Source organism: Notechis scutatus, chromosome 6 (assembly GCF_049901735.1).
Source record: "Notechis scutatus isolate UNSWTSFEM ecotype Mainland chromosome 6, rNotScu1.2, whole genome shotgun sequence".
In the NCBI taxonomy this organism is placed as follows: Eukaryota; Metazoa; Chordata; class Lepidosauria; order Squamata; family Elapidae; genus Notechis; species Notechis scutatus.
Window position 1 is genome coordinate 74,318,558 of NC_142014.1, and position 13,411 is coordinate 74,331,968.

At 41.4% G+C, this 13,411-nt stretch overlaps 1 protein-coding gene across 1 annotated transcript in view; it reads left to right on the forward strand.

Annotated features, from left to right (window-relative positions):
• Positions 1-13,411, forward strand: part of IRAG2 (inositol 1,4,5-triphosphate receptor associated 2) — a 75,343-nt gene that overhangs the window by 41,226 nt on the left and 20,706 nt on the right. Inside the window, exons 20-24 of the mRNA XM_087969155.1 lie at positions 5,080-5,141; positions 5,693-5,770; positions 6,381-6,465; positions 8,638-8,779; positions 11,190-11,268. Of these exons, the coding sequence (XP_087825281.1) occupies positions 5,080-5,141; positions 5,693-5,770; positions 6,381-6,465; positions 8,638-8,779; positions 11,190-11,268 (446 nt within the window). The remainder of the gene's footprint in view (positions 1-5,079; positions 5,142-5,692; positions 5,771-6,380; positions 6,466-8,637; positions 8,780-11,189; positions 11,269-13,411) is intronic.

Here is a 13,411-nt window from a genome sequence, read left to right on the forward strand (position 1 = left end):
TCAGAATATGTGGCATCATGTGGGATCTGTCAACAGACCAAGTATGCTCCAGGTGCACCCCCTGGTTTCTTGCAGCCGTTACCCACACCAGAAAGACCCTGGGGGGCAGTCTCATTGGACTTCATAACTGAATTGCCCCATTGAAGGGTGCTACAACCATTTTGGTAGTGGTGGACATGCTGACCAAAAGGGCCCACTTTATTCCATGTGCAGGTCTTTCTATGGCAAAGACGATGGCCCAGTTATTTATCTCCCATGAATAGTGTCAGACCTGGGCGTTCAATTTATGGCACGCTTTTGGCAGACCCTATTTGCTGAACTGCAGGTAGAGGAGTCTCTGTCATCTGCCCATCACCCCGAAACTAATGGGGGTATAGAGAGAGCGAATGCTATCTTAGAGCAATACCTCCGCTGTTTCAGCAACACTCAACAAGACAATTGGGCAGAGGTGCTGCCTGTGGCAGAATTCGCTTACAACAATGCTCAACATGCATCCACCCATGTGTCCCTGTTCTTCGCTAGCTATGGCTGTCAACTCATAAAACATTTTGTATATACGTTTTATAGTTGACAACAGAAAAAAAGGGGGGGGGGTTTCAAAGAGCAGGCAGCAGCGTAGAATCAAAAGTACATTCTATTCATATTGACTTCAAAGACTGATTAGATGACTGAAACTTCTGCCATGCAAAAATCTAATTGGAGAGCATGATTGATGGCTCTTGGCTATGGACATTTTTTGTTGGACGATACACCCAGAGGGGTGGGGCGAAAATCAGGATCAAGGGTGACAGTGAATTACGTATCTCAGAGTTGGCTACGCCCAGGTTAGTGCCAGATGTAGAATGTTAACTTCAAATAAATCCTTTTCAGTTTTGGGAGTGTGGCTCGAGGCTCATGATTTAATTGGAGTAACTGCCAGAATCCAGACAATGGCTTTCATCCTCTTCGCTTTGGCCCCATCTGACTCCCTGGTTCTGGCAGTGGATACGTTCTTGCAAGAGTTAAAAGCTGTGCACCACATGTTACGAGGCCAACTGGAGAGAGCCAAGGAGGACTACAAATGCTTTGCAGATTGGCATCATCATGATGTTCCGCCTTTAGCTGTAGGAGATCAGGTTTGGCTCTCTACCTGGTACTTACCGACAACGCGGCCATCGAAAAAGCTCGATCACCGCTACTTGGGACCTTTTCTGGTCGAGGCGGTGATCAATCCTATGGCATTTCGCCTATCCCTGCCACGGACCATGCAGATTCATCCAGTCTTTTATGGGTCCTTGTTAGTCCCAATATCGGCCGACAGTCCACATAGACCAGCTCCACCACAGCTGGGTCCAGTAGCCCCTTAGGGAGAGGTGGAGTACGAAGTGGACAGCATCTGAGATTCACACCAGCTGCAGTATCTGGTGGCATGGAAAGGTTATGGACCGGAGGACTTCACCTGGGTTGATGCCACAGATGTCCATGCCCCTCGTCTGGTCCATGACTTCCATGCCTGGTTTCCTTAATGTCCCTGTCCACATGGTCCTGGGGGACGGGACCCTGCATGGGGGATAGTGTCATGTACCTGTCGGAATCTGATTCCGAGGGGGAGGCCAAGCAACTGACAGGGAGTGGGAGTGTGGCTCCATTGCCTGTGGAAGAAACTGGGGAAGGACAAAGTCCAGCTGGGCAGAGCAGGGGAGAGGTAGAACAAAGGAGAGGGAATTCAGAGGAAGACCCAGGCCCACCCCCTCTTCATCCTAGGGCACACAGGGAGGAATGGAAAAGGGAGCAACGTGAGTTGCGTGGCTTACGGGGGGGGGAAAAAGGGTCCAGATTCTCTTCATTAGCTGCAGCCGGGAACACAGTGTTTAAAAAGGAAAGCTGTGCGCAGTAAATTGTTGCGAGCAAATCGTGAATTTATCTGGCATCGTCGTGGCTTATCTGTGTTCCTGGTGTCTTCCCAACTGTGTGAGTGTTGCCATGCTTTCAAGTCTGAAATTCCTTCCCCTGCCCTGTCCAGTTAATTACTGCAGCTTGGTATGTTTGGACTTTTGGTTACAGTCTGTATGTACCTTGTTTTGGACTGAATTTTCTACAGTTAAAGGCTGTTCCTGGGAGAGTTTTTCTCCAGCCAAAGGTAACCTGGATATTGGGGGCAAAGTTGGAGATAATAAAGGGACTCTTCTTGCTTATGTGACTGTGTTGCCTTTGTGCCATGTCCCGGGTCATCACAGTCGCAGCCAGCTCTGTGATTTCTAGAGATGACTCACACTTGTGTAAGAGCACAGGTTGCCACATTGCTTCAGGCTACTAGTGCGGTCCAGCACATCACTCTAAAACAAAAAAGGTGTGAAGGCAAATTTCTCTCTCTTATTGTTCCTCAAAAAACTATAAGTGGAAAAATTATAAGTGGAAACTGGGGCCTTCTTGAAAGCCTCCAGTGATGAAGGTCCCACAGCGATGAAGTGCTGGAAGGGAGTGGGGGTTTGCTCTCAGTTTGTACCCACTCCTCACTAGCATGGATGATGTTACCTAGCTGGGTCATGAAATGTTTGGCTAGGAAACAGTCCAGCTCAGAAAGCACCAACACCCCCCCCCAAAAAAATAAAACGCCTTTTCCCTCCCCAGGAGGAAAGGGGAAAGGAAAGCCCCCAGCTCCCTCTTCTCCTGCAGACCCCCTCTCCCTTCAGAAGCCAACTTCCCAACCCCCCACTCTTGCAATAGGTCTGTCAATGGCTATTGATTGACAGAGTTTAGAGCAAGTGTGGTGGTATGTAGGTAGTCCTCTACTTACAACCGTTCCTTTAGTGACCAATTAAAGTTACCACGGCACTGAAAAAGGTGATGTCAACTCATAAAACATTCCTATCCCTGTTGTAGTAGTTGTCATAAAAAGCGGGGAGGAAGGAAATCTGGAAGAGCATTTGAAAGCACATTCCAACTCTTATCTTTAAAAGATTGTAACTAAAATACCAGGGCTTTTGCCCGTGCATATATTTAATTGGAGAACGTGAATGATGACACCCAGCCCTTGAATGTGCTCAATTGGAGAATCTGGTTTATGAGACATTCATGGGGGAGGGGAAAGCAAACAGAATCACAGGTGACTGTAAATGACGTATGCCAGAGTTGGCTTCATACAGGGCAGTGCCAGTATGTCGCCTCTAATGAATCCTTTGAAGTGTTTTGAAGTTTGGCTCGAGATATCATGATTTAATTAGAGCGATTGCTGGAATCCTGACAGGTGACTTACGACCCGTTTTTTCACACTTACGATCGTTGTAGCATCTCTGTTGTCACGTGATTTACATTTGAATGCTTGACAACTGAATCACATTTATGACGGTTGAAGTGTCCTGGGATCATGCAATCCCTTTTTGCAACTTTCCAACAAGTCAACGGGGAATCCGGATTCACTTAACAACCGGGTTCATAATATAGCCATTGCGGTGATTCGTTTAAGAAAAGTGGCAAGCACATTTTATCATATGTGGTGGATTTGCGTCAAAGCAAAAAAAAAAAAAAAATCGGGGGAGAGGGCAAAGACACAGGTGGCTAGAAAAGAGGATAGGAAAACGTGAAGATTTTAAACCTCAACTGTTTTTTATTAGGCATAATATCAGAAAAAAATTGATAAGCAAAGTATGTATTTAATATGGGATGTCTTAACAGCAGCGAGGATTATATTCGCATAATGTCACTCCTCTACTCGTTGCAGAATACCTTATGCCACCAGACTTGAAATTCTAGACCTAGAAAAACTAGAACTACACTGCCTTCTGTCCGATCTAAATATAGTATATAAAATCATACATTGCAATGTCCTACCTGTCAATGAATACTTCAGCTTCAACCATAACAATACAAGAGCACATAATAGATACAAACTCAGGGTTAACCGCACCAAACTCGATTGCAGGAAATACGACTTCAGCAACAGAGTCTGGTCAATGTCTGGAATACTCTACCTGACTCTGTGGTTTCTTCCCCAAACCCCAAAAACTTTAACCTTAGACTGTCTACTATTAACCTCACCCCTTTCCTAAGAGGTCTGTAGGGGGCGTGCATAAGCGCACCAACGTGCCTACCCTCCCTGTCCTATTGTTTCTTTTATATATTTTTTATTTTTCTTATATGTATCCACGTATTCATAACTATGTTTTTACTTATACCTATTATCTTGTAAGCAATTGACAAACCAAATAAATAAATAAATTAAATAATACCACAAGATGAAGAGATAGTCAGGAAAGTTCTAGAGCTGTGACGGTGAACCTATGGCCCGCATGCTGGAAATGGCATGCAGAGCCACTTCTGCAGGCACGCAAGAAGTTGCCCAGAAGAGCCCCACTGCGCATGCACACGCGCCCTCCTCCAGCCAGCTGATTGTCAGGTATCTGCCATGCATGCACAGGGGGAGATGCATGCATGCGAGATGTGCGTTCATGTGCAGAGGCATGCGGCATGCAGAGGGGTTGCGTACGCATGCACAGAGGTGTGCGGTGTGGGGGGTCAAGCACGCATGCGCAGAGGCATATGGTGCATGCGCAGGGGGGCGGGAGGAGTCACGTGAGCATTGCATCATGGGTGCAGGCACGCGAGCACACTTTTGGCATGCGACATGGAAAAGGTTAGACATCGCTGTTCTAGAGTGTGCAGAAATTGATGGGTTGAAAATTAAACGGAAAGGAGATGTAGAGTATTATCAAACATGGAATTTATTTTACCAATGGTTGGGGGAAAAGGAGGTGAAGATTAAGAATGTAAATTTGTATTGTTAAGCAAACTGAATAGCCAGAACAACACGATGTTTATTAAGCACTAAGAAATGTATTTAATAGAAAATCAATAAAAAAAATTAAAAGAAAAAGGTGGCAAGAAAAGTCGTAAAATTGGGCAAAACTCACTTAACAAATTTCTCACTTAGCAACATACATTTCGGGCTCAATTGTAATCCTACACTGAAGACTACCTCCGTTAGACGGAGGCTTACTTATCTGGAATATTTGTTTTTTTAATATATTTTTGTTAGATGAGAATGGGAACGCTTTAGTTTATAGATACTCACCAACTGTTGTCTAATGCCTTGTTTTGTAGTTGCTCTAGAGTTACTCAAGGAGAAGTATTTAAGAAGACTGTGCTGTGGTATACTTTGTCAGGTAGGGCATTCTATTTATTTATTTAATGCTGCATTTAACTGTTTATTTTAATTAGTAGAAGTGAGATGCCCAGATTTCCCAGCGTCCTCCAGTGACAATACCCACATTGCACTGGATGGCCTAGCACAGCCTGGGATTTGGGCTCACAGATTTAACAGCTGCCGGCTAGCAAGCCTCTTTTCAAGAAAAATGTTCTCAAAGGGCAATTTTGTTTGGTTCCTAACTCTACTGCACAAACAACAGCCAAGATGATCAAATCTAGAACAGCATCTTCTGTGCTGATTGAAAAGCAGCGATTTTCCCAGCCCTAAAACTGAGAAGCTGGTGGCATTTAAGGCCTTTGGCACGCAAAACATGTAATCGTTCTTTTGGGGTCTTGAAAAATTTGTTTCTATACACCCTTTGCAGGCACCAAACTCTTTCTTCTTTGCTTCAGGCATTTAGCACTTGTCCTCTCGGATAGCAACTGTACTTCCAAAATATTGCTAGGTTGTCTTGGTAACCTGACATTTCTTTCAATTGACTAGCATGCTAACTTTCTGTTAAAACAGAGGTGTGCATTTGATCATGATGGCGAGAGCCCTCTGTCCTGCTTAAACGTCAGTGAAGCGATAAGAAGAGAAGAGAAGGTAGGCGCAGACAAGTTTTGGAAATGTAGGTTGGAAGAGAACTTGAAAAGGGATCTGATCATTTGCAACGTTCTTGCTTGTAAAGTTGAGTGGGCAGAAATGATAAAGAACTGAATACCTTCATATATGAACAAAGCCTTGTCCCAAAGGTGTTTTTCCAAAAGGCAATTCATTTTTGGACGAGAAGCAAAACGTTTTCAAACAAACAAAAAACAAAAACAAGTCCAGTTGCCTTTTGGAAAAGCACCCTGTGTCAGCGTTCCAGTGGTTGGAGTGCAGTACTGCAGACTACTTCTGCTGACTGCCAGCTGCCTGCAATTTGCCAGTTCAAATCTCACCAGGCTCATGGTTGACTCAGCCTTCCATCCTTCCAAGGTGGATAAAATGAAGACCTAGATTGTTGGGGGCAATAGGCTGACTCCGTAAGCTGCTTAGAGAGGGCTGTAAAGCACTGTAAAGCAGTATATAAATATAAGTATTATTGCTATTATTTCAAAAAAGAGTCATCTAACCAGATGCTTATTTCCTGGTAGAAGGAACTTTCTGTAAATTAGTTGAACTGGCTTCTGGGTGGCAGTCTCCTTAATTTCAGTTCCTCTTCTTTAAATAGGAAACCTGTTGCTATCAAAGACTAAGAACCCAGCTGTCCTGGCCTTGGAGCACGTACTGGTCCACAGAAGATATTTTATTGCTAGGTAAGCTTAAAATATGCCTTGGGTGCAAATGGATTGGCTAAAAGGAGAGGCGTATAGCCCTGGAAGAAGAAACCTGCATCTGATTTGCATGTTGCAATGTATTGTTTTTCAAAATTTGAATTTTTTTATTTTTTTTAAAGAAAGGGGTAAGGTGGAAGACTCGGAAGCAACATACTCAAAGTTTAGGAATTCTTCTGTTTATGACATCATTTTCTTTTTTTTTTTAAAAAAAAGTTTTATTGATTTTAACAACAAATAAAAACACATAAAACATAAAACATAACATAAGAACATCATCATTCTTCATAAATTTACAGACAGTGTATCGGTTGGTTTATCACTCCTTTTTGTGCATCTATTTCATAGTCATCATAATAATTATGTTACATAATAACTCATATTATCAATCAACAATTATATATCCTAATATCCTTATTAAACAATCATTTGACTATAATTTAACTAATTCATGCTTAAGCGAGATAACTATAATTTAGTTAATTTATAACAAATCGTAAAATCATACCAAATCTATCTTAATATAATATTCTAAAAATATTATCAAAACCAAAATATATATATATTCTATTATTATATTGTTTTATCTAACCATTGATAAAAAAGATCCCAAACTTCATAGAATTGTTTATCTTCTTGTTCTCTAATTTCAAATGTCAATCTACTCATTTCAGCACATTCCAATATTTTCTTAATAATTTCTTCCTCTAATGGTATTTTCTCACTCTTCCAATTTCTAGCAAATACAATCCTAGCCGCTGTTAACACATTTACAATCAAATACTTTAAGTTTTTATTAAATGTATCAGGTAAGATTCCCAATAGAAAAATCTCTGGTTTCAAATCTATATGTTTTTTTGTCATTTCTTCCAACATGACATCATTTTCCAGGTTCTTCCATCCCCTTTTATTATGATTATTAAGTTTGTAGCTAATACTTTTCCATTAATATTATTGTACGCATTTATGCTTTTGTTGATTAGCGTTTGCATCTATCATCCACCTGTGGATAAAGATTAAAGTACACGTCCTATTTTGAAACTGTGCAGCTCAGCAGCCATTAGAAAGGCTCTGACTGAAATGTCTTTATTGAGCAATTAGTTTTTTGTACGGTCATTTGTATGTAAAACTCTCTGATTACAAAAACTATTTGAAATTTGGCCACATGGCTTACATCTTGGAGAATCAAACTGTATTTTGCAACAACCCAACTCAATTTTCTCAAAAGTGCTTTTTTCCCCCCCCCCAAAGGCCACTGGACTTTCTTGGTGTTTTCTTTGAAAATGTTTCTCTTCTCATCCAAGGAGCTTCTTTGATGAGAAATGAAACGTTTTAAAAGAAAACACCAAGGAAGTCCAGATGCCTTTTATGAAAAAAAACCCACCATGTTTGAGATAATCATCACCTAGTGTTGTGGTTCGCCAGCAGCTGGTGCGGACGGCAGAGATATCAGACAGTGGAAGGGAACTAGTCAGGGAGTCTGGAGAGGACTTGGATGAGGTTCCTGCATCTGATGCAGGGATGGGGCCAGGACCATCTGAGAGTGGGGTGCTGCCTCTGGAGCCTTCGGAGTCTGGCAGCAGCAAAGCAAAGGATGCAGGGGAGCCTGTTCCCAGTGCGCGTGTGCGCAGAGCTGCTAGAAGGCGAGAGCAGCTGAAGCAGAAGGGGTGACTCGGGAGTAAGGCTGGGAGGAGATTGCCCCTCCCATAAGGGATAAAAGTCAGACCTCAATGACGAATGCTTTGCAGGAAGCAAAGCAGTTCAATTAGATTCTGAATCCTTCTTGAAGTTCTGTGTACTCTGGTCAGTTTTTTCCTTTGGGGGTTTCTGTTATAATTACTTTGAAGTCTTCTGTTTTGGGCAGCATTCCACAGCACTGACAAGCGTGAGCTTATCTTGGGGAACTGTGTTTAATTGGTTCTGACTGGGAATGAAAGTAATTCCCAGTGTTGCAATAAAATAGGTTTTGCTTTTAAAATAAGTTTGTGTTTAAGTATGTTTGATGAAGCCTGGGTCAGAACACCTGGAGGATTGAGAATAACCATAAACATCCCAACTCTTGATCTGCATGATTCCAGATAAACAAAGCCACATTTTCTAGGCTTCCTCACATTAATAATTCTGCCACTCTCTCCTCCTCTGTATCTTTAACAGAAGCATTGTCACTTGATTCTCTGCAACTGGTTCGAAGAAGCTCTCTGCCAAGGACCGTTGGAAATTCTCAAACATTGTTGATATTTGGGAAACAGCATTTAAGAAATGGAACCACCTCAGATGTGATATTGGATGAATACAAGTAAGACCACAGACCCAGCTTTTAAAATGTTGATAAGGCTACGTGCAGCTCAATTTTATTCTTAAGTTCCCAGTATCTTCTCATTTGATTCTTAGTTATCTATTATATCCTAATAATTTCTGTTCCCTTGTGATGACCTGGGGCGTGGCATAAAGGCAACACTGTCAGATAATCAGCAGGAGTCCCTTTTCTTAGCTTCAACTTTTCCCCCAATGTCCTGGTTACCTTCTGGCTGGAGAAAAACTCTCCCCAGGAACAACCTTTGGCTGCAGAGAATCAAGTCCAAAACATGATCAACAAAAACTGTAATTATGTCCAATCAAGGCAAGATGAGGTAATTAGTCTGGCAGGGCAAGAGAAGGAATTCCAGACATGAAAGAACGGCCGTAATTCAACACAGTTGGGAGGATGTCAGGAATGCAGATAACCAAAGTCAACACAAGATGAATTCATGTTTGTTCCCAGCAGACACCACACTCAGCTTGCATCTCTCTTCCCAGGTGTGCCTAATGAAGGGAATCAGGGCCCTTTCCTCCCCTGTAAGCAACGCAACCCACGTTGCTCTCTTCTCAGTTCCTCCCTGCGTGCCTTAGGATGAAGAGGGGGTGGGCCTGGGTCTTCCTCTGAACTCCCTCTCCCTTGTTCTACCTCTCCCCTGCTCTGCCCAGTCGGACTTTGCCCTTCCCCAGTTTCCTCACAGCCAACGGAGCCACACTCCCGCTCCCTGTCAGCTGTTCATCTTCCTCCTTGGATTCGGACTCCGACAGAGGCATGACATCCCTTTTATACAGTATATGATTCCGCTAAGCAATTCTACATAACCATTGATAAAAGACTTGTGTGGGAGACACAGGGGCCCACACAACCATAGAACCACCACCCCTCCCCTGCCTGTATTAATAACCGCTAAATTTGCCACCTTCTGACTTTTTAAATATATTTTTAAACAATTCTTCTGTTTGAATGCTTAATTTTATTGATTAAATTGTATACCACCCAGAACCCCTCTCTGAGGGAGATGGGTAGTTAAGAAGTGTGCTATATAGACATAGATATTGTCAGAGTGTGCACAGGTCTATCCCATATATCAATCCAGGAGCAAGTACAGCCAACAGCAGCTTGTATCAGATAATGGTTTCTATCTACAATAGGAATATAGGAATACTATACATACACATGCTACAAGCAGCAATTACAGCAGGGAAGAAACTCAATGAATGAACACTCTAGTAAGGTCTCTTATTACACAGGCTCTTAAAGGGATAACAGACAAAAACCCTGCTGAGTCATTCCCCTCACTGCATCAGCTGGTCAGCTCTTAAATTATTACCTTGACAGATAGGGTTATATAGATATATGTGTATAAATACGTATGTATGTGTAAATATGTGTGCGTCTGTGTCTGTGTGTGTATCAATATAGATATAGATATATTCATTTAATATATAATATCACACTACTAATATCACACTACTAATATCACACTACTAACCAGAGCATACAAAACATTTGCTAGACCAATACTCGAATACAGTTCATCAGTCTGGAACCCACATTATGTATTCACAACTATGTATACACTTATACTTATTATCTTGTAAACAATTGGCAAATCAATTAAATAAAATAAATAAAATAAATATTCATTTAACTGTAAACTTTTAATGATAGATTAGTTAGCAGAACCAATAGCTGTGCCTGTCCCATCATCCACAGTAGCTTCATTTTCAAGGTCATCTTTGGAGCTTAAGAAGACATTCATAGACGTGTCCAATATCACCATCTTTTTCTTTGATTAAAAAAGTGGACAGATTAAAAAAGTGGACTGTTTATGGGAACAGTTCTAGTCATTACCTCTTAATTGGGCAACTCTTGGGCCAAATATCTGTTACAAATGTTGTAAGAGCTTCTGTTTGAGCAAGCAATGTTCTTAGAAGCTGCAGTGTTCCTCTGGGTGGTGTTATCCCCATACAATTACTATGTATGTCAGGAACATGCATTACTTTTTTTTAGCACCCTACTGTTTTGAACAGTTGGTATCTAACTCAAATATTTTTTGGCGTTAGGGTTACTTTCCTTCAACTATAAAAATCAAGGGCAGAATATCATGAAAAGTCATCAGATGAACCATTGTCCACTCACTATATGAGAGACATCACCTGATTTTCCTTCTCTCTTGCCTAAGGAAGCTCTTGCTTCCAAAAGTCAATTTTTTTTTTGGCAATTTCATTTCTCTGGGTGACATTATCTCGGCTACAAGTGCTTTGCCTTATGCTGGTTTTGTGTTGCAGCTGGGGTTGGATTCTTCGCTTAGGTAAAAGCTGTAGATAAAAATAACCCCCAGTGTTTCACTTTAGGGGAAGGGAAAGCTGTATAGCAGCCGTATGCAAATATTGCTTTCTGCTGGCAGGTGTAATCACCATTCGGTTGGTAACCAGACAGATGCAGACCTGATCTCCGGGATAAGGATGGACGGTGACTGTCCCAAGGTTAGTTTCAGTTACTTGTTTCCAAGAAAAGATTCCATCGAAGAAGACCATTCAGTCAGAACCTGGGAAGTAGAATTCTTTCCCCTCTGCGCTGTGCAAGATTGACAGAGGTTTTTTTTTACCACATGGATTTGGTTCAAGAAAGGAGAACATTTTGTCGCTCAAGGTTGAAATGAGAGATCCTTAGTGCTCTCTGAGCTAGCTTGTTTTCTTGCAAACGTTTCACCACCCAAACTAGGTAACATCATCAGTGCTAGTCATTGTCAGTCCCTTGTCTGGGTAATGAAACGTCTGCAAAAAAAAACACAAGCAAGCTCAGGGAGCACCAAGGACCCCCCTGATTTGGCTTGTTTGAAACTTGAAATTAATAAGTTTATTCAAAACTCTGCAATCCAGATGTGCTCTGTCCTTCTTATGAGATGTTATACCACAGGGGTCTTCAAACTTGGCAACTTTAAGACTTGTGGAATTGGCTGGAGAATTCTGAGAGTTGAAGTCCACAAATCTTAAAGTTAACAAGTTTGAAGAACTCTGTTATACAACCTGCTGGGACTTGCACATGGATACTTGGATAGGAGATAGGAGAGGTCCTTGGCGCTTTCTGAGCTTGCTTGTTTTCTTGAAGACATTTCATTAGATAACATCACCAGTGCTAGTCAAATATTATTCTTCATTAATACTTGGGTAGATTTATTTGGTGCTTGATGGGCATTTGAATGCATGAACCAGTTAGATGCAAACCAAGCACCATGTATCTGTAAAATCTTGAAAATTAAATTTTAAAAGTTATACTTTTGTTAGATTTTTCTTCATGGCTTCTCTTGTCCATTATGAATTGTGCCATCCTAGATTCAAATGTACCTTCCCCCCACCTAAATGTAAAGATGTCCACCCTAATCCAGCTATCCCAGTTTGTTATCCTCCAGTTCCCAGAAAACCAATTCTGGTGCCTGGTGTTGTTTTCTCAAAGTATCTGGAGGGTAATAAATTGAGGAAGATTCTCTTTAACTATCCTCGGGAATAAAAGACTTCATGTTCAGGACTGGGGTATAAGAATACTGGGGTGGCTGGAGAATTCTGGGATTAATAGTCCTCTTACCTGAAAGCTGCCAAGGTTGAGAAATTCTGCTCTCCATCCATCCATACAGAATATTTGGGAGTAGTTCAGCCTGAAATTTACTGCATCTGGAAAAAATCAGAGATGGGGAAAGTATGCCTGCTCTATAGTGTTGTTAACTACACCTTTCAGCTTTGTAGCTAAGTCTCACCAAGGGGTGAAAGATGCTGGTAGAGATAATTATACAGTGCAGGTAGTCCTTGACTTACGACCACAATTGAGCCCAAAATTTCTGTTGCTAAGCGAGACAGTTGTTAAGTTACTTTTGCCCCATTTTATGACCTTTCTTGCCACAGTTGTTAAGTGAATCACAGCGGTTGTTAAGTTAGTAAACCCTGTTGTTAAGTGAATCTGGCTTCCCCATTGAGTCTGCTTGTCAGAAGGTTGTAAAAGTGGATCACATGACCCCAGGACACTGTAACCGTCATAACTATAAGTCAAGTTTCCAAACATCCAAATTTGGTCACATGACCATGGGGATGTGGCATAAATGTGAAAAATAGTATGTATAACATTTGAAGGGAGATAAATTCCCTGCTTTTGCTTTAGGGAATATTGGAACTGAATGATGGAGACCAGACAATAGATCTGGTATTCATTTGTAAAAAAAGGGAGAAGAAAAAAAATGGATTGGCTAAGACTTTTTCATCTAGCTTTCCTTGAGGTAACATGGGTCCTTCCAATAGAGAGCTGTGACTCTTTTTTTCTTTTAACTGCTCTTTGGTCCTTTAAAGAACAGCTATTGTTGAAATAAACCAAATTAAACAGTAGAGTTTGTTCCAAAGCAAATGTCTATGGAAATAACATTAGCCGCAGGAAAGATGCATAATCAAATAGTCCATCGCTGTGTTTTTCCTAAATAACTTAGGTCCCAGGCTGATCTAATTTGTTTATTTATTTATGGAATTGATCTGGTAGTTTATAGATTATATTATTAATAGAATTTATTGTAGAAGATGAGCAGGCTGAGCTGGAAGGCAGAGTTAAACATGTCATTAGTTTGGAGTCATCGCACAGCCACAAGAG